Raw genomic sequence first — 22,237 nt, forward strand, 5'->3', positions numbered from 1 at the left:
CTTAGGTGTGGAGCCCTGTAACTTATTATAGCCCAAGTTAAGCTCCTCCAATGAATTGGACTTGAATTCACCAATCTCGCCAATGAATTGATTACTAGAGATGTCTAAACTCACTAAAGATGGCAAACTGAACAACCAAGATGGCAATATTCCATTTAGGAAATTTGAACTTAAAGAGAGATGAATTAGATTTAAACCACTTACGTGATTAGGAATGGGACCAACAAGTTGATTCTCACCAAGGAGTAATGTGGAGAGATTTGGCAAGTTCAATAGTGAGGATGGCAACAAACCTGTTAAATATTCCCCAATAATTAAAAATTGTTAGTTTCATGCATCTGCCCAAAACACCTAAAATACACAAGGGGCAATTAAATCTTACCGTTGAAACTATTATATGATAGGTCCAAATGAGTAATTTGAGTAAGGTTTCCAAGCGATATTGGAATTATTCCTGAAAGGTTGCAAAAAAATAAACCCAAATACTTTAAGGACTTTAAACTGCCGATAGAATCAGGTAATTCATCTGAAAAACGTATATCAGAGAGATCTAAGAATTTTAGGAAACTATTACTCCAGTTAGACTTTGGAAGAGAACCATTAAGATACGGATTAGACCCTAGATCAAGGGTTTGTAAACTCGGAAGGAGTAGGATGCTATTTTCGAGTTTTCCCTGCAATTTACAGTTAGAGAGACTAAGAGTTGTCAAAGAGGAAGATAGGTTCATCAAAGATTTAGGTCTAATTGAGGACATATCTATGGAATCCAGAAGAAGTTCCCTTAACAGAGTTAGGTTATTCCATACTGGTGTTTCAATTGATAGCCAATGGTTGTAAGAAAGATCGAGTGAAACCAGCGAAGATAGTTGGGAGATTTCAGATGGAATTTGGCCTGTAAAGGAGGAGGAAGAAAGGTTAAGATAAGTCAAACTCTTAAACTGGCCAAACTCAGATGAAAGCAGAGAGGGATAGAAGTCATTTCCAGCGAGGTTCAAGGTCCTGAGATGTTGAAGAAGGAAGAGGGTACTGTTGGAATCAATGGCGCCCTTGAGCCGACTATAACTTAGATCAAGGCCAATCACACGGCCTGTGTTTTTGTCACACTCAACCCCATCCCAACTGCAACAATGCTTATCCTCCTTCCAAGAGGCTGTCTTTGGATAAGATGTTTCACATAATTGGGCATTAGAACCAGATCTATAATAAGGAGAACGAAAAGCAGAACATTCGAGAGATAGAGAGTTATTAAATTGGAGTAGAGCAGAGCATTGTGAGTCTGAAGACAAAAAAGAAGAAAGAGATGATGGAGAATGCAAGAAGAGCAAGGAAAGTACACACAAGACTTGATACTTCCACGTTAAACACCCCATTTGATACCCTGAATATAATAACAAAGCTGAAGACAGAAATATTTCTGATGTTATCACTTGTCAGTAAGGGATGAAATGAATATTATATATATATATATATACACTGCCAACTGCCAAGTCAATCAAAGTCTTCTAACCTTTCTTTGCTCTCGAAAAAAAAAAAAAAAAGTCTTGACTGCCAATTCAATCAAAGTCTTCTAACCTTTTTTTTTACTCAAAAAAAAAAAAAAAAAAAAAGACTTCTACCTTTCTTTCAAATTTTTTTTTTTTTTTTTTTAAGTTAATCAAAGTCCTATAAAAACTACAATAATATTGCAAATTGACTCTTGATCATAAAATCGTATATGATAAAATATTCTCATTTATTAAAATTGGCAAAATGGTAATTTCAAAAAGCATTCATCAGTTAAAATTGGTGAATTAATACAAGCTATTAATCATGGACCTCACCTTAGAGAATCCTAAATAAGTTATTTTACTCCCCAATTACCAAAATTGAAGCAACAACTTGGTTGCTATTGCTAAAATTTTATAGCAAATTACTACATTAGATTGGTACATTTAAAATTACTGTAGCAGTGTGGCTAATATAACCTCAATTCTTGTTATGCCAGGGCAATGGCCAATGGGCATGCACATCTCGAACATATCACATAGAAAGTTGATAGAAATTAAATTTGCCATCTACTGTTGAAGGTCAGGCTTAATGGTTAAAGATACTGCTAAAAACAAAAATTAAATTATGTATACAATTTCTTTCGTAGGTTTAAATGCAATAAAAGAAATGTGTCTTGATAAATATATGAAAGAGGAACTGTGACAAAAAATAAAAAGGAAGGAAAAATTTTGTGCAAAATGTAAAGTGGGCCTAAATTAAGAAAATAATAATAATAACACTAGTTTTATTAAACTATTAAAAAGAACAGAAAAAATAAAATAAAATAAAACACTGAAAACTAGAGATTACCGTACCGTTAAATTTATGAGTTTATTAAGGTTACAGATAATGCTAGAAAAAAATAATAATTAAAAAAAAAAGTAACGTGGCCTCAATAAATTATAAGCCCAGAATGAGGATTTTTTTTTTTTTTTTTTCTTGATGGGACCCAGAAGGAGGAAATGTGACCCAAAAAAAACGGCATGGAAATATTGAACCTAAAATTTAGGTCAATTGACTAAAAAGTAAAGTGGGCCAAAATTTGGTAGGCCTAAAACTAAACCGTATTTTTGGCTCCAAAAAAAACGGCATGGAAATATTGAACCCAAAATTTAGGTCAATTGACTAAAAAGTAAAGTGGGCCAAAATTCGGTAGGCCTAAAAGTAAACCGTATTTGGTTGAAAGCCGAAATTTGCGCTCAGATTATAAAGTTTGATTACAAACCGTATCAATTTTTTCTTCTCTAAGCATTTATATCAAGAATTCTAAAAATTATAACTTTTAACATTTCAAAAATCTACTTTATCTATTATGTCATCTTACTTTAAGATACATCAAACATCAAAACTTCTATATTCTTTACAACTTCATTTAAATAATATAAACTACTTATTAAAATAATAATAATAATAAAAACTACTACACAAAAATCTATAGCAACCACCTCCTACACCACCACTCCACTTGCCATAACCTCCATTGTAGCAACCACAACCCCCCACAACTGCCACCACCACAAGCCATAGGCACCACTGTGGCAACCACAACCCACTGCAAGAAGAAAATAAAAAGAAAAAAAAATCAAAGCATAACCCCAACCATCCACCAAAATAACAACCAACCACCACAAAAACAACCGGCCATTGCAAAAAAAAATCTCAACCACCTTCCTCTTCCACCAAATTTCAACCACACACTCACCAATAACATTCCTATCCACCAACAAATCTTAGCCAAGCACTCACCAATGGCTGATCTAACCCACTATAGGAAGAAAAAAAAACAAAGCAAAACCACAACCATCTACCAAAAACGACTAGCCATCAAAACAAAATTGTAACCCAAAGATCCAACCCACACACTCACCGATCTCACCACTGTGCCTCCAAATCAAACCCATAAATCACTGCCACCATGACCCACCATCGAAACCTACTAAAATAGATCGAAAGCCACAAGGAGATTGAGTTCAGAGATAGAGGAGAAAGAAGAAGAAAAAATTGCTAATTACAACTTACCCACATGTGGTTTGACCGAAATTTAAGTTGTCTGCCTGTGGTTTAAAATTTGATACTTTATCCACCTGATATTAGCTTAGTTAGAGTTCCATTACCCACCTCTATTAAAAATGAAGTTAAATATATATTTTTGCTCTCTTTTATATCTCTCTCCTATTAAAACACAAAAGAATAAAAGAAAACAAGATCAAATAGTGAGGGTTTTGTAAAAATTATAAAAAACCATTACCACCACCATAGAAGCTTTTGTCAGGAATCATCTCCAGCAAAAACAAATTCCTTCATCCATTTCTAAGCAACTGACAAAGCCATAGCATCTAAAGCTTAAATCAAACCCAAAAAAAATCCATAAAATAATAAAATAATAAAAAAAAATTTCAAAACCCTAGATGCCCACCCAAAGGTTCCAACCAAATTCTAAAAGTTATCGAACCAATAACATACCCACCTTTTCAATTAGGACTTAGGAGATGCTTTTGTATGCTTTGCTTTCATTGGTTTCTAGCTTTGTATTGTGGTGGAGACCCAGTTATCGGTTCAGGTTGAGTAATTATGCAACGGTTTTATCACTTTCAGAACATGATGTCCTTTACGACTTCAATCTATATATTTCACTAATAAATAATAAACTTTAGCACTAACCAATTTCATTGCCTTCATTTTCCTTTTGTCTTCAAATTAAAGGAATTAATCGAATCTCAATTCTCATGTTACGAATTTATGCCACATGTTGTACGGGCTTTTTTCGGTATTAATATATATATATATATATATATATATATATTCTAAACCCTAGCTTTTGTTACCCACCATTAAAGCTTGAATTTTTTTTTTTTTGGGTTTTTTTTGTTTGATTTAAGCTTTAGACGCTATGGCTTCATTGGTTGCTTGAAAATGGATGAAGAAATTTGTTTTTGCTATAGATGATTCTTGACAGAAACTTCTATGGTGGTAGTAATGTTTGTTCATAATTTTTACAAAACCCTCACTTTTTGATCTTGTTTTCTCTTATTATTATTATTATTATTATTATTATTATTATTATTATTATTATTAATGTTTTGAGAGGAGAGAGACATAAAAGAGAGCAAAAATACATATTTAGTCCCATTTTTAATAGAGGTGGGTAACGGAACCCTAACTGAGCTAACCTTATTTGGGTAAAGTGCCAAATTTCAAATCACGGATAGACAACTTAAATTTCGGCCAAACCACAGGTGGGTAAGTTGTAATTATCCCAAGAAAAAGAAGAAGAAGAAGAGAGAAGTAACAGGTCTGAACAGAGAAGAAGGAAAGGAAAAAAAAAAAAAAAAAAAGAGAGAGACAAATAAAATATGTTTTTAAAGAGAAGAAGAGAGAGAAAGCTCTAGTTGCAAATATAACATTTTAGCATTTATACCATCTTTAATGTAAATGCTCTAAAGTCTTTAACCTTTTGATAAGTGGGACTATGGAAGTCCTTTTTATAACTTTTGATTTGTCAAATGATTGCTCTTTGATGGTAGGAAAATAATTTATGAGCAAAATGTTGTGAATATATTAAGGATATTGTTAATGGGTAAGATAGCCGTTAAGAAACAACTTTACGTCAATAAAATCAATTTTTTGTCAAAATTTTGACCAATTTTATAGGATGTAGAGCCAATAAAACCAATTTTTTGAGTTTCACTTGTCACTAAAATACTATTTTCAATCATTTCATCAATTTATACAATTTTTTATTAGATAAACGTGTATTTAGTAGAAGGCCGAAATTTGCGCTCAAACTATAAAGTTTGTTTACAAACCGTACCATTTCTTTTTCTCCTCTAAAGTCTTTAACTGAAAGCTAAAGCGCTGCCGACTGCCAAGTCAATCAAAGTCTTCTAACCATTCTTTGCTCCAAAAAAAAAGTCTGGACTGCCAAGTCAAAGTCTCCTAACCTTTCTTTACTCAAAAAAAAAAAAAAAAAAAAAGGTCTTCCCCCTTTCTTTCAATTTTTATTTATTTTTTTTTTTTTAAGTTAATCAAAGTCCTTAAGTTATGAAAACTACAATAATATTGCAAAGTTATTATTGAACGATGAGTTGTACGTGGTCTTGATCATAGAATCGTATTTTATAAAATATTCACATTCATTAAAATTGGCAAAATGGTATTTCCAAAAAACATTCATTAATTAAAATCGGCGAATTAATACAAGCTATTAATCATGGACCTCACCTTAGAGAATCCCAAATAAGTTATTTTACTCCCCAATTACCAAAATTGGAGCATCAACTTGGTTGCTATTGCTAAATTTTTTTAGCAAATTGCTACATTAGGTTGGTACAATTAAAATTAATATAGCAGCGTGGTTAATATAACCTCAATTCTTGTTATGCCAGGGCAATGGCTAATGGGCATGCACATCTCGAACGTATCACATAGAAAGTTGACAAAAATTAAATTTGCCATCTACTATTGAAGGGCAGGCTTAATGGTTAAAGATACCTCTAAATACAAAAATTAATTTATGTATAAAATTTCTTTCGTAGGTTCAAATGCAATAAAAGAAATGTGTCCCGATAAAAATATGAAAGAGGAACTGTGACAAAAAATAAAAAGGAAGGAAAAATTTTGTGCAAAATGTAAAGTGGGCCTAAGTTAAGAAAATAATAATAATAAACTAGTTTTATTAAATTATTAAAAAGAACAGAAAAAATAAAATAAAATAAAACACTGAAAACTAGAGATTACCGTAACCCTAAATTTATGATGATTTTATTATGGTTACAAAAAATGCTATAAATAAATAATATTTAAAAAAATATTGTGGCCTTAATAAATTATAAGCCCAGAATGAGGAATCGTGACCCCAGAAAACGGCATGGAAAGATTGTGCCTAAAATTTAGGACAATAGACTAAAAATTAAAGTGGGCCAAAATTTGGTGGGCCTAAAAGTACACATGTATTTGGTGAAAGGCCGAAATTTGTGCTAAGACTATAAAGTTTGGTTACAAACCGTACTCTCTTTTTGTTTTCTCCTCTAAAGTCTTTAACCTTTCGGTAAGTGGGACAGTGGAAGTCCTTTTTTTTACTTTTGATTTGTCAAATGATTGCTCTTTGTGGGTTGGGAAATAATGGACGAAATGGGTAATTAGCCATAATTTCCCAACCATTTAGTTAGTAATTCTAGTTACAAAACTATTTTATTTACTAGCATCTCGAGTCTTTTAGACTCGATTTTGACCTATAAATCGAGCATCAAAAACTCAATTTCTATGCTCTAATTAGTTTCGATGTGGCATATTTTTCCACGTGGCTACATGGAAATCGAGTCTCTAAGACTCGATTTCTAACCCTTATAAATAAAAACAAATCAGAGAGGAACACCAGAACATCAGAGAAGAAAGCAGAGAAAAAAAATAAACCAGAAACAGAAAGAGAGATCGAGATCGCGCGGTAGACCCAAGCCGCGGGCAACCCAGGCAACGCGAGCCCAGGCCGCGCGCGCCCCAGGCCGCACACGACCTAGGCCTCGAGAGCCTAGGCCGCGCGCGACCTAAGCCGCGCGAGACCAGGCCGCACGTGACCCAGGCCGCGCGAGACCAGGCCGCGCGCGAGCCCAGGCCACGCGAGCCCAGGCCGCGCAAGCCCAGGCCACGCGATCCAACTCTTTCTCTCCCTCTGATCTAAGTCTTTCTCTGCCTCTGAGCTCTTTATCTCCCTCTGATCTGAGTCTTTGAGATTGGGATTGGGATTGATGTATTTGAGATTTCTTAAATTTGTTTTTGGGCATTTCAGCTTGTCCATGAGACTTAAAATTTTTAAAAAAATTTTTGGGTTAGAAATCGAGTCTTAGAGACTTGATTTCCGGGTAGGCGCCACTTGGAAAAAAAATCCTCATCAGACATGATCAAGCCATAAAAATCGAGTCCCAAAAACTCGATTTATAGGCCCTAAATCGAGTCTTTTAGACTTGAAATGCTAGTAAAAAAAATAATTTTCAAACCTTAACTACTAACTAAATAGTTGGAAAAATTAAGTTAGTTACCTAGATTCCTCGAAAATAATCTATTAGCAAAAGGTTGTGAATATCTTAAGGATACTGTTAACGGGCAAGGTGGCCATTAAGATACAACTTTATGTCAATAAAGTCAACTTTTTGTCAGAATTTTGACCAATTTCATATAGGGTGAGTTTGGTTTAGTTTTTTGTAAAAGTGCATAATGAAAAAGTTGAGTTTTTAAAAAGTGCATAATGAAAAAGTGCATTTTCAAAAAGCTGAGTGTTTGGTAAAAACTGTTAAAAAGTGTTTTTTGAAAAAAACTGAGTATTTGGTTAGCACTTATAAAAGTGACAGTTTGAGGGGTAAATTATCAAAAAGGACAATGTATATATAATGGAGTTTATTTCATACTTTATTTTTTTTTTTTTTATGTGAGTTTGGTTCATACTTAAAAATCAACTACTTCATCATACTTAAATCAATTTTTCTCTTTCTAAAAAAATTATTTTTTTCTCACCAATATTAGCTAATAATAACCTACCACTTAAGATTTATTGTGAAAGTATTGTAAAAATATTGTGATAAAAATTGATACTGATTTTAGTTTTAACGTGCTATTAAAATTATGTTTTTCTCTTTCTAAAAAATTTATTTTTTTCTCACCAATATTAGCTAATATTAACCTATCACTTAAGATTTATTGTGAAAGTATTGTGAAAATATTGTGATAAAAATTCATACTGATTTTAATTTTAACGTACTATTAAAATTATTTTTTTCTCACCAATATTAGCTAATAATAACCTACCCCTTAAAATTTATTGTGAAAAAATTGTGATAATATTTCATTCTTCTTTTTTCCTTTTTTTCCCCCTCTTTTTTTATCCTTCACACACGGCATTTCTTTCTCTCTTTTTTTTCCTTTTTTTTTTCCCTCTTTTTTTCTCCTCCACACACGTACCCGCTCTCTTTTCTTTTTTATCCTTCTTTCCTCCATTTTTCCCCTGCCATTCCTCCAAACTCCAGAACATTCAGAGCTCACCTTCTTCGTCTTTTTTTTTTTTTTTTTTTTTTTTTTTTTTTTTTTTTTTTTCTCTCTTAGCACTTTGTCTGTTGGTTCTTGGTGTGTTTGACACAGGATTGTGGGAGAGAGGCCCATTGCTGGGCAAAGGAGCATTTGGGTCTGTGTTTTTGGCCAAACCCACATCCAAGTTTCGCTCTTTTCCTTCGTTAATGGCAGTGAAGTCAGCGGATCAGTGTTGCTTGGTGTTTTGTTGATCAAATCTCTACCTTCAAAATGTATTTCTCAGATTAGATTAGACATAAAAAAAAAAAAAAATACAAATCAGTCGCGTTGAAGAAGACGAAGAAAGAAGAACAAGAAGAGGAAGAAGATTCACGGATGACTTACCATGGAGAGACTTGTAGCAGCACGAAGAGGGCAGAGCAGAGAAGAGATGAGAGGCGTTGAGCTTCAGTGCTTCAGAGCTTTAGGTGTTGAGCATTTGAGAACTGAAGCCATTTATCAAGGGTAATTTGGTATTTTTCGACAGAGCCCAACCGATACATTCAAACGTGCATTCGACTTTTTGTTTATGGACCTCCAGAGGTCCATAATTGTTTTGCACGTTTATGCCTTCATCCAAAACGCAACTTTTATATAAAAGTTGCATTTCTGCTTCACCAAACGGTGATTTCTGTCCAGCTTTTTAACAAATGCGCGTTTCAGCCCCTAAAAGCTGAAACAAACGGGCACAAAGTGTAAAGCCAATAAAGCTAACTTTTTTAGTTTTACTTGTTACATAAGTATTATTTTTAATCATTTCATCAATTTATACGAATTTTTTATTACGTAAATGTGTATTTGGTGGAAGGCTGAAATTTGCGCTCATACTATAAACTTTGATTACAAACCATACCATTTCTTTTTCTCCTCTAAAGACTTTAACCTTTTGGTAAGTGGGACTGTGGGCGTCCTTTTTTTAGCTTTTGATTTGTCAAAAGATTGCTCTTTGTTGATAGGGAAATAATCTATTAGCAAAAGGTTGTGAATATCTTAAGGGTAGCGTTAACGAGCAAGGTGACCATTAAGAAACAACTTTATGTCAATAAAGTCAACTTTTTGTTAGATTTTTGGCCAATTTTAAAGGGTGTAGAGCCAATAAAGTCAACTTTTTTGAGTTTCAATTGTCACTTCAATACTATTTTCAATCATTTTATCAATTTATAAAAAACATTTATTAGGTAAACGTGTATTTGGTATAAGGCCGAAATTTGCACTTAGACTATAAAGTTTGATTACAAACCGTACCACTTCTTTTTCTCGTCTAAAGACTTTAACCTTTTTGAAAGTGGGACTATGAGAGTCTTTTTTTTAACTTTTGATTTGTCAAATGATTGCTCTTTGTTAGTAGGGAAGTAATCTATGATCCAAAGGTTGTAAATATCTTAAGGGTAGTGTTAACGGGCAAGGTGCCCATTAAGAAACAACTTTATGTCAATAAAGTCAACTTTTTGTTAGATTTTTTACCAATTTTATAAGGTGTAGAGCCAATAAAACCAACCTTTTGAGTTTCACTTGTCACATTAGTATTATTTTCAATCCTTTCATCAATTTATACCAATTTTTTATTAGGTAAAAGTGTATTTGGTGGAAGGTCGAAATTTGCACTCAGACTATAAAGTTTGATTACAAACCATACCATTTCTTTTTCTCCTCTAGAGTCTTTAACCCTTTGGTAAGTGGGACTGTGGGGGTCCTTTTTTTAACTTTTGATTTGGCAAATGATTGCTCTTTGTTGGTAGGGAAATATTGTGAATATCTCAAGGATAGTGTTAGTGGGTAAGATGCCTGTTAAGAAAAAACTTTATGTCCATAAAGTCAACTTTTTGTCAGATTTTTTGCCAATTTTATAGGGTGTAGAGCCAATAAAGCCAACTTTTCGAATGTCACTTGTCATTTCAGTATTATTTTCAATCATTTCATCAATTTATACCAATTTTTTATTAGGTAAACGTGTATATGGTGGAAGGACGAAATTTGCACTTAGTCTATAAAGTTTGATTACAAACCGTACCATTTGTTTTTCTCCTCTAAAGTCTTTAACCTTTTGATAACCGGGACTATGGGAGTCCTTTTTTTAACTTTTGATTTTTCAAATGATTGCTCGTTGTTGGTAGTGAAATAATCTATGAGCAAAGGGTTGTGAATATCTTAAGGGTAGTGTTAACGGGCAAGGTGCCCGTTAAGAAATAACTTTATGTCAATAAAGTCAACTTTTTTTTAGATTTTTTACCAATTTTATAGGGTGTAGAGTCAATAAAGCTAACTTTTTGAATTTCACTTGTCACTTCAGTAATATTTTCAATCCTTTCATCAATTTATACCAATTTTTTATTTGGTAAACGTGTATTTGGTAGAAGGACGAAATTTGTGCTCATTCTATAAAGTTTAATTACAAACCATACCATTTCTTTTTTACCTCTAAAGTCTTTAACCTTTTCATATGTGGGACTATGGGAAACCTTTTTCTTTTTTACTTTTTTTAAAATGATTGCTCGGTTGTTGGTGGAGAAGTAATCTATGAGCAAAAGGTTATGAATATCTTAAGGGTAGTGTTAACAGGCAAGGTGCCCATTAAGAAACAACTTTATGCTAATAAATTCAAGTTTTTTTTTTTCCCCCAATTTTTTAACCAATTTCGTAGGGTGTAGAGTCAATAAAGCCAACTGTGAAAGACCGGGGAAAATTTGGTGTTCTCAAAAAAGAGATTTGGGTGCTTTTAAGGTCACCTCTTTTGGGTAGTGGTGTGGAGTCGCCACTTATTTTATATACAAAAAAAAAAAATTAAGAAAAAAATAAATACAAATTATATGTTCAAAATACTTCATTGTCATTGATTGAATAAAGAAAAGTACAACTTTGGTAAATTAACTTTACAAGGCTTTGGGTTTTAGTTACAATCTATGCAAAAGAATCCAAAGTTTTGGTCCTAGTTACAATTTACCAAAATTAAAAGACAAAACATTGATCTACCTATCCAAAATTCCTAAGCTTGGGGGCTAGGGTACGGAATGGGAAGGTGTTAGGCATCCATTTGGCACAGACAGAGTCTGGTTTTCTAGACTCTAATGACTAATATACCCTTTTTGCATGATGTTGAATGATATGTTGAACACACATGACAGACACTTGACAAAAATTAATTTAAATAAATTTGTCTTATGAATGATGTCCTCTTTTTAAAAGAATATTCAGATCTGTTTTGAAAATTTAAAAAAAAAAAAAAAAAGACTTGGTTTGTTAAAAAAAAAAAAAAAAATTAGATCTGTTTTTGTGAATTAAAATAAATAATTTTATTAAGAAAAATCAGATCTGTTGTTTGTTGAAAAAAAAAATATGAGATTTTGAAAAGAATCAGATCTATTTGAAGGACTTTTGAAGGAGGATTCACATTCATGAGACAAATTAGATCTGTTGTTGGAAACAAATAAAAAGGACCTTTAAAGGAGGATTCACATTCATGAGACAAATTTATTATGCATGCATCACATAAAAATAAATAAATAAATAAATAAATAAAAACTTTACCCTAACTTTCAATCCCTTTTTTGAATTTCAAAACCTACAATTTTATAACAAAGAAAACTTTTTCCAAAAAAAAAAAAAAAAATTCAGATCTGTATTTAATGAAAATACAGATTAGTTTTAGAAAAAATCATATCTGAATATACAAATCAATTTTGAGTTTCAAAAAAAAAAAAATCAAATCTAAATATACAAATCAATTTTGAGTCTTCATAAAAAAATTTGTTAATCACTGCAGATTTTGAAGTCAAAAAAGAGAAAGAATTGGAATAAACAATCATCTAAGGTATCTAAGCATGGCAATTATATATCAAGAACAAGACATAATAAAACATACTAAACATATTCACACATCAAACAAAAACAAACTAATTAATAGAAAAAGAAAAGAAAGAAAAAGAACAAAATACCTTTTGCATGAGCGTGTTCTTCTAATGAAAGAATATTTTAGAAATCAAAGAAGTTTGTTCACCTCTTTGAAGCCTAAAATATTTTACTTACAAAAAGGAAATTCCTAAAGTAAAAGCCTCTAGAACATCTTTAACGTAAGGGGAATTGAAAAGTCAGAAGAGAAGAGCCCTTTATTCTGATTTGTTTCCCCTATTTGTAGAGGTTGAGATGCTGAATGAGATCAAATATGAATTGGAACACATCTTTATCTCTAAAAAGTCGAAAAAAATAGGCTTTATCTTAATTAGGAGGTCCCTGGGCCGAGCTGAAGGTACTCCAAGAGTGCCGACAAGCCCTCTTGGGTGCCAAGCCTGCGTTTGAGTTGTGGTCCAATTTGGACTCCTTTTTTGAGGATTTTTTAGCCGAAAATTGCACCTAGACGCATTTTCAATCCGTATTCTAAAAATTAATCAATTTTTCTTGATATTCAGTTCTTTAAAGTGATAATTATCTTATAGATAAATATTCCAAAAAAGACTTGATTATCCACAACTTCTTTATTATCTGATTATCCACTTTATTCTCATGCAAGCAGGCCTATTTTTGACACTAACCAACAACCAATCACAAAATTATTTAATTAATTTTAATTGTCTAACCAATCAGAATTAATTTAAATTAATCATGCGTGATTAGCTCCACCCAAACAAAATGCATGTAGACCATGCAAACTTGATCATGTGATATCTTTCAATTCGATGGTCCAATTTGGAAATCGAACATACAGTCACGATCATTAGAACCTCGAGATAATTTTTATGATATGGGGGTAAAGGTGCCATTTAGCTTGGCACTAAATCTTAATTGGAGAGGGTATCTCATGAGCCCACGCTCTCACAGCGTGTGGGACTCACATATCTTGTGAGAGAAGGTCTCATGAAACCGTCTCATAAGATACTTCTTCACTTGATTGACCGTATTTATCAGATCTCCATCAATTATTGCCTACATTCATTTATGCAAGATACACTACGTTAAAGAAAAAGGCAACTAGCCTCACCTCATTGATGCATTCTGGTCCATCAAAAGATGGCTTACCCATTGTAGGTGTTACTGGGTACCACACCTGGAGATTGGAAGACACGAATATTAAATTTGGAATATTGTGTACCATTTATACTCAAAGTAGCAAATATAGATATAGAAAAGCTGTTATTTCTTATATTCAGATAGCTCTTACCAAATCCACATCTTCGTATGGTTTAAGCATGTTATCAAACTTGGAAGATGAAGAAACATTTAGCCATGTATCAGTTGATTCCTTATCACCCAAAATAACAGGCATCCTATCTATAATGATGGTGCAATGAAAAAAATTAGTATATGACCACTTTAATTTGGTGAAGATTGGCATAGTAAACAAATAATTTAGCAGAATCTGTGTAGATCTCACTTCCAACTCTAACATGATTGGTTGGAGAACAATTAGAAATCAAGCTTAAGATCTTTGATGATACCATAATCTATAACTACCATTTTAATTTTATCAAAATTTAAGGAATGATACTCTATAATGATACCACAATAATTCTTGTTCATTTTGTTAGAATTTACAAAAGCGGGAAAATCATTAGCTTTTTATCCATAAAAATGTGGGATTCTTTTTAAATCCTGTTTGTGTGTGAAGACAATAAATTCAAACATTCCTACAAGTCACCATTTCTAAATTCCAATCAAAAGATTCTATAGCTTTGGCATTTTTATGCCTTTTTGGAGACCTTTTCTATGCATAAAAATGAAATATAGGCAATCTACAAGGACAACAATAGTCCAGTTATGTATGAAATACAAAAACTCATCCAAAATAGCAGAAGGCAAGTATAACCAACCAACAAATTATATGCGTCCCAGGAAGCAAACCCTATACAACATACTCCAAATAGCAAGAAAGCAGAAGCATGGTAGCCATGCACATGACCTCAACTTTAAATTTACTGTTCCTTTAAAACGTACAATTTTAAGTGCTTAGAGCATTCCCATTGGGACTGCCAAATGGGATATGTAGTGTGTGTTTGGATAGTGCTATCCGCACGTTTGTGTTTTTTTTTTTTTTTTTTTGAAGCGCATTTCAGCGCTAAAACACATTTCCAGTGGATCCTGTGCACTGTTCACGGACCCCACAAATCTCTTTTTTCAGCAACTTTTTCATTAAAAATGGGTCACACGACACTATTCACACATTTAAAAATTATTTTCCTACAGTGTTTTCAGTTTTCAGTAAAATAAGCGCTATCCAAACAGACCAGTAGGGTTGATTTAGCATTAAAGCCCAAAAACCACCCAACACCTGGACCTGTAAAGGCTTAGAATTGCAAAAAATTTGCAATTGTGTTATAGTGTCATTCTAAATGTAGAATTGTATTGTAGCACAATTGTAAACGAAAATACTATATTTTATTCATTTTCCCTTTTGATTTCTCTCATTCTGACTCTCACTTCCTCTCTCTGTCTCTCACAACTCCTCCCTCCTCACTCCCTCTCTCACATCTCTCTCGTTCAAAGCTTGCACCAGTGTTGGGTTTGGACTTTGGACTTTGGATTTTGGATCGATGTGGATTGGCAGGTTGGGTTTGGATCGGTGGGCTGGGATCGATTGATGGTGGGTTTGGACCGGTTGATCGGTGGGTTTGAATCTGTTGATTGGTTGGTGGTGGCATTGTTTGATGGTGGTTTAATTTGGTTTTGGTTTGATGGTGGTTTAACGGGGGTGGAGTTGTATTTTTCTTTTTCTTTTTCTTTTTTCTTATCTATTGTGGCCTATGCAAGAGGTTGAGGGACAGAGAGATTGGTGTGGTGGCGTGGTTGTCAGCGAGATCGGAGTGATGGGTTTTTAGATCGGCATGATGGCATGGTTATCAGCAAGATTGGTGGTGGTTTTTTGTGTGGTTCTTGCGGTGTGTTTCTCTTGGTGGTTGTCGGCATGGGTTTTGGTGATTGGAATTGTGGTGGCATGGTGGTCGGTATTGTGATTATGGTGGTGGTTGCTAGCTGGTGCCATTGTGGGTTTGTGTGGTGGTGGCTGGGTTTTTTTGCTTGGTGGGCCACAATTTCCTAGATTTCTTTGGAGATTGGTGGAGTTGTTATGGCTGTTGGGTCGACGATGGAAGTGGGTTTGGTGTGTTGGTGGCTACAATGGCGGTGGCAGCGAGAGGTGATGCAGGGAGAGAGTTATTTGGAAGTGGGTTTGATTGATATTTGGTTTCTGCAAGTGGTTTTTATTTTTGGAGGTCTGTTTGAATTCTGGGCTACTGAGAAATCAGCCAAATTCCAAGAAAGTAAAGGTTTTTGGTATCTAGGTTTGATTTGTATTGGATTTTTGCAAGTGGTTTTTTTTTTTTTTTTTTGTAGCCTTTTTGGACAGTGGAGGTGGTGGTGGTTTCAGTGGAAGAGAGACAGAGGAAAAGAGATAAAAATTAGAGAGAGGAGAGAGATGGGAGAGAATAGATATGGTTTTGGGATATATTATTTTATTGTGTAGATATATTATTTTAATGTGTTGTATGATAAAATAAAAGTTGGGATGTTGGGTGTGTTGTAAAATGGTATAGTATAAATGATAAAGTAGCTTTTTGAGATGGTAAAATAGGATAGGATGGCACTTCTGGTTGTGGATGCTCTTACACAAGTTCCAAACATGTTTTTCAACTAATTACTCATCCTTTGATGGTGATACTTCACGGCATAAGTGGTACAAAAATACAACTACAAAACCTTAATCCCAAAACTTTGGAGTTGGTTATAAATCTTAACAATAATTGCACTCTTCTACCAAAAAATAAAAAGAAAACATTTGCTCATAACACTGAGAGTACATCCCATTGACATATGATGACGAAAATAATAGATGAGTAACATGAGTTTCCTTTCTTCTTGGGGTTTAGCACACTAATTTACAATGTGCAGACATCACAAGATTAGAACATGCAATATGAATAAAATGAAACAAGCATGACTTACCATGCAGCCACTGTAATGCTGAAGAAGAAGAAGTAGTGAGAATTGTAAAAGTGTAGAGGATCTCGCCTGCAGGAAATCATACACTAAAATAATTAAAATAAAATATTAGCCTTCTCTTTTGAGGGAAAAGAATGAAGGAAACTATATCAACCACAGCAAATTTTTGGTAAAATGGTAGATATAGCAATAAGCAGAGTGCCTACAACTATAAGGATAAACAACATACTAAACTGATCTTATTCACTACCACTGAAATTGGTATAACTCAGAAAGAATATATCAGTTATTAGAGCTAATCAAATATAAAAAATTTAATATGATGTATCTTCCAATAAATGTATCTAAAATACATGGGGGGAAAATGGTTTACCTTCTGAATTTTCCCATGCATCATAAAGAGCTGCAAACACAAGAGGCCTACCATCCTTGAAATGGATGTAGTATGGCTGCTTTTTTTGTCCATCCTTTTTCCACTCGTAGAATCTGGGGAATTATACAAAGACAAGTTATAGCGTAGAACATTTCATGCCATATACAGATAAATTTGCAAATATATATATATACACACACACACAGTATGAACCTTTCTTGCAAGATGACCTAAAACCATATAACGGGAAATCCTTTCAAAAAGGTTCTATTTTAATCAATGAAATTTAAGAATTTTAATATTGATTGTCAATATTCAGGAAAGTTAAAAATAAAATCAATCTACTATCAGAAAATTCTTCCTAGAGTACAATATTAAAGAAACAGGAGCCAAATATTGAGAAAAAAAACATACCCTTCTACTGCAACAAGGCACCGGTTTTTAGGAATTAAACGACAGAAAGAAGCCTTTTCATTTATTGACTCAAATCGGGCATTAAACTGCAATTCGCAACACATGAAATAACAAGAAATTTCCTATAGAAGTTGTATGATTTAAAGTCATCTCAAACTAAACAACCAGTTTTATATAGAAATCAAAATGAATGCACATCAAACACGCAAATTATATGAAGAGAAAAAATCATTAACAATGTAAACACTCTCAGAAATTTTATTTACCAACCAGCATGTAAATAATATGATTTACTAAAGCTGTCCCCATTTCAGCTAAAGTGATAGAATTACAATGATCATCAATGAAGTCCCTAGGCTGTCAATCTTAACCTCCACAATTAATGTCACACACTCTCTCTCTCTCAGCTAAAGTGATAGAATTACAAAATTTATGTACAAGGTGCAGCATATGCACAGGGAATTTCCATAGCAGGGCACACAACACTAGCTTCTCCCAAAGTATGAAAATTGGATATGTTGTTTATCACCACCACCCTTCAGGTTTCCCCTTTTCCTTGCCAGAGTGGAGCATAACTTCCCAATTTCATCACTATTTTGCTCTGAATCAGCTTTAAACTCCTCATTGTCTCCACTTCAGTTGGCACTTAGCCATTCCGTCCATCTTGAGAATGCACAACACTAAATGTTGAGTCTTGGTCACCTTTTGTAGTGAAGAATGAAAGTGCTTCGTTGTTGTCCTCTGTATCAGGCTCTTTTTCAAAGCTTTTTGGTATTGCTCCTTGGTCACCTTTCTTAGTGAAGGGTGCAAAATGGTGTATTGTCATCAGTCCCAGGCTCTTTTTAAAAGCTTTTTGGTGGATCAGTCTTGAAAGATTCGGCCCAAGAGTTTTCCTCCTCTAAGTTTGATGGTTGTTCTCTTTTAATTTCCTTTGTTGAGATAAACTTATTAGTGATTGGATTGCTCCCCTCTATCTTTAATTTTATCTGCACAAAATTGTACTAGATAGGAAAGAAATAAATTATATAAGACTCCGTTGGTTGGGGTGATTATAAGGAGGATAGAAAGTAGGAAGAAAAGTTGTTTAGTGGAAAAGAGGAGAGATTCTAGTGGGGCCCAAGAGTTTCCTTTCCGGACCCACGGCCCACCGGGCTAACCAAAACACAATCTCTCAAAATTTGGAAGAAAATGAGGCAAAAATATTTGGACAAAAATTGCTACAATAAAAATTTTAGCACAAAATGGTAAATTACAACTTACCTATGATTTGGTTTAAATTTAAGTTGTATACCTGTGGTTTGAAATTTGATACTTTATCCACTTGAGGTTAGCTCAGTTAGAGTTTTTTACAAGATCAAATAAGATTAAAAATAATCAAGCGAAACACTTGCATCGTGGAATTTCAAAAATAATCCAGAATAGATAACTTTCTTTCCTAATTGCTCCATTTATTTTTGTCCCAAAAACTTTTAATCTCCTTATCATTAAAATTTTAATTGATTTTAATTTGTTTAAGGTAAAAAAAAAAAAAAAAAAAATCTTAATTCTCATTTATATTTGATTTCATTTAAAGTGATGTTATGACTTCAATTTATTAATCTAAATTCATGATTGGCTATATCTAATTTTATTAAATCTAACAAATACTACCAAGAATTAGGATGTTTTACTATTAATTTATAATATAATTTAAGTATGTCCAAATGAAGAACTATTGATATATATATTTTTTTAAATGTTGACAATTTAGAAAGTAAAAACATCTTTGGATTCTAAGCGAAATTTTCAATTTCTATAGGACGTTTTAAGAATCTCCAAGTACTTGTTATTATTATTATTTTTTTAGATAATTGGTTGTTTATGTTTATATGGAAAAGAAGTTTCTTTAGTGCGATGATCACTCTACTAGAATAAGTGTTTGTAAAGTGTGGGGGGTAAGGGCTGAGATTCAAGTGTTTAGGAAGGAGTTTCACACAAATATATAATTAGAAAGGAGTTCTCTAGAATAGCATTAGTTTAGTTTGATTGGAGATATTTGGGCCTGTTTGGTTTCAAAAAGTGGTGTATCCTCATTTCATTTTTTTTTTTTATATATATATATTCTATATTCAAATCCTGAATTTGAATATAGAAAAAAAAATTTATTTTCACAATTGGTAATATTTGGTAAATTGTTTTGAATACATAATTTAGATATAAGATACATTATACCTAGGTTTGGTTAGTATTTATTTATTTATTTTCTTTAAAAAGTAGCTTTTCTCACTCGCACATATCACATCACTAAAAAAAAGTAACCTTTTGTTTTCACAATATTTACAAATATGCCACTATATTCATATTTATAAAAAAACGAAAACACTAAAAAGTTGGATTCATTTTTATATTCAAATCCACTTTTTTTGAAAACTGAAAATGAATATTTACAAAAAAACACCCTAACCAGTTTTTTTATGGTAGGTCCCACAAAAAAACTAAAAATGAATACTAAAAACACCACTTTTTTCTCTTAGCCAAATAGGCCTTAGTTTTTTGTATTCGTATTATCTTTTATAAATTAGTGCTTCCATGATGTTTGACCAAATATAGGCAAAATGTATTTAATATTGGGTTTGGCTTGGACTATAATGTTGGTCTGCCAAAGCTTGTCTTTTGGTTGCTCAAACATATTTGGTGTGCCACTTTCGCCTAAATAAAACTTAAAAAGGTTCTTTGCTAGTGTGTTTGATATGATGTCTTTGGTTTCAATTGTGTTGCTCTGAAATTGGTCGTTTGATCTGATTTTATGACCAGCTATTATGGTTAAATACAATCCTGGAATTATGGAGTAGTCCTATAAAAATTAGACTTAGAGCATCTTTTGGTACTTTTAAATGTTGGAATATGTGTGTGTTTCTCAAATAAAATAAAAAAAACAGTCTCAAAGAGAGTTTTTGGCCTTATTTTCAATGTCGATTTTGTCAGCTATGATTAATGCGGATATCTTAAATGGTTTTAGGCGACCTGTAGCCCAACTGACATCTTGGTTGGCAAGCTGTATTGATAGTTTTAATGCATAATAATATTTAAAGCTTTATTTATTTCAATTTTCAATAAATTTTTTTTCTTAATTTTCCGTAAGAAGTTTTTTAAAATGGATGATTAATAAATGTTTTAAGAGTACCCATTAACTAGACCCATATAATAATAGGCACAAATTTCTTGAACTGGCCACTATAGCCCTTGTTTTTTGTAGTGTCAAGAGATAGCAATTAGGTTTAGTACTCTTATTCAAAGTTACTTATCGGTTATTACCAAGGCAAAATAAAAGGGGGAGGAGAGAAAATAGGGAGGGGATGGAAAAGTAGATGGATAAAATAGATTTTAGTTTTCCTTCATGGTGTTTGGTATGGAGTGAAAACGTGGAGATATAGAAAATATTTTATTATTCTAGCGTAGACTTTCAATAATAACTCAATCAACTTAATTAAAAGATTTTTTTTTAGAAGACAATTGAAAGAGTTAAATGTCCATTTATACCCATAGCATAACAATAAATACCTACTAACACAACAATAATAAAAACTTTTTTAAACTCAAAGGATTTTCATATTTGTTAGAGATTTTTTTAAATAAAAAAAAAAAAGAATGTTAGAGATATGGGTAATTCTACTAAACCACTTTTTTTGGAGGGTACGATACCCACTAATAGGCAACTTGCTATACCAAGTTACCAAACATTACATTTGACGGTTTTATCATCACATGCAATTTTAACATCATATGTGATAGTTCTTTTGTTACATTCAGTGTTCTCTTATTTTTTCCAACATCTGACGATTTTATCCTTACAGTGTTCAGTTTCAACATCACATTTAACAATTCTTTTGTCACATTTGGTAGTTCCCTTATTTTGTTTCTTACATTTAATGGTTTCATTTTCACAGTGTGCAATTTTAACATCACATTTCATAATTCTTTTGTTACATTCGGTGGTTCTCTTATTTTTTTTCTCACATTTGACGGTTTCATTCTCACATTATGCAGTTTCAACATAACATGTAACAATTTTTTGTCACATTCAATGGTTCTCTTTTTTTTTTTTTTTTCCCTCATATTTGACAGTTTCATGCTCACATTGCACAGTTCCAACATCATATGTGACAACTCTTTTGTCATATTCGATGGTTCTCTTGTTTTTTCTCATATTTGATGGTTCCATCCTTACATTGTGCAATTCCAACATCACATTTGACATTATTTTTATAACATTTGGTGGTTCGCTGCTTTTTTTTTTTTTTTTTTTTTTCCACATTTGACAGTTCCATCCTTATATTATACAGTTCTAACATTTGACGGTTCCTTTTTTTTTTTTTTCCTCAAATTTGATGGTCCTATTGTCACATTTGGCAATATAAACATCACATCTAACAGTACTTTTGTCACATTTAGTGGTTCACTTATTTGTTTTTCTCACATGTGACAGTTCTATCCTCACATTGTACAGTACTAACTTCACACATGACTTTATTTTTGTCACAATCGACGGTTCCTTTATTTTTTTTTTCTCACATTTGATCATTCCATTGTCACATTCGGTAGTACCAACATCACATTTGACTATACTTTTGTCACATTCAGTGATACTCTTTTTTTTTCTCATATTTGACAGTTTCATTGTCACATTGAGTAATACCAATATCATATCTGATCATATTTTTACATTTGAGCTCACCACTAAAGTCATTTTTTACTTACTAATAACTGTTTATCACAATATAAATTTTTTTTAAAATTTGTAACTCTAGTATTTTCCTCATTTTAAAGCTATTAAAAAAAAATTAGATCTATAATCTAAAACAAAATAAACATCCCAACAAATTAGCCCAACCACAGGAATTACTAATAGTAAAGTTAAAAACAATTTAACTTAATTAACCAATTTCACCAAAAAATGAACAT

General features: G+C 32.6%; 2 protein-coding genes across 2 annotated transcripts; both read right to left on the minus strand.

The window, feature by feature from the left end:
• Positions 1–315: 315 nt before the first annotated feature.
• Positions 316–1,411, minus strand: LOC115962249 (receptor-like protein 7). Its single transcript, XM_031081153.1, has one exon. It carries the CDS (start codon positions 1,368–1,370, stop codon positions 372–374), a length of 999 nt encoding a protein of 332 aa, XP_030937013.1. The 5' UTR covers positions 1,371–1,411; the 3' UTR covers positions 316–371.
• A 15,008-nt stretch (positions 1,412–16,419) lies between these two features.
• On the minus strand, positions 16,420–18,122 carry LOC115961856 (abasic site processing protein YMR114C-like). The gene is made up of 4 exons (XM_031080764.1): positions 17,973–18,122; positions 17,297–17,382; positions 16,883–16,995; positions 16,420–16,578 (listed from the first exon to the last, which is right to left on the minus strand). Exons 1-4 carry the CDS (start codon positions 18,120–18,122, stop codon positions 16,433–16,435), a joined length of 495 nt encoding a protein of 164 aa, XP_030936624.1. The 3' UTR covers positions 16,420–16,432.
• Positions 18,123–22,237: the final 4,115 nt, after the last annotated feature.

Source organism: Quercus lobata, chromosome 9, assembly GCF_001633185.2.
Source record: "Quercus lobata isolate SW786 chromosome 9, ValleyOak3.0 Primary Assembly, whole genome shotgun sequence".
Classification (NCBI taxonomy): domain Eukaryota; kingdom Viridiplantae; phylum Streptophyta; class Magnoliopsida; order Fagales; family Fagaceae; genus Quercus; species Quercus lobata.

Coding starts and splice junctions, on each gene's coding strand:
- LOC115962249 (XM_031081153.1), bottom strand. CDS start 1,370: ATGGGGTGTTTAACGTGGAAGTATCAAGTCTTGTGTGTACTTTCCTTG.
- LOC115961856 (XM_031080764.1), bottom strand. CDS start 18,122: ATGACAATACACCATTTTGCACCCTTCACTAAGAAAGGTGACCAAGGA. Junction 16,996..17,296: donor TGCCTTGTTGCAGTAGAAGG/GTATGTTTTTTT, acceptor ATAATTCCCCAG/ATTCTACGAGTGGAAAAAGG. Junction 16,579..16,882: donor TGCATGGGAAAATTCAGAAG/GTAAACCATTTT, acceptor GATTTCCTGCAG/GCGAGATCCTCTACACTTTT.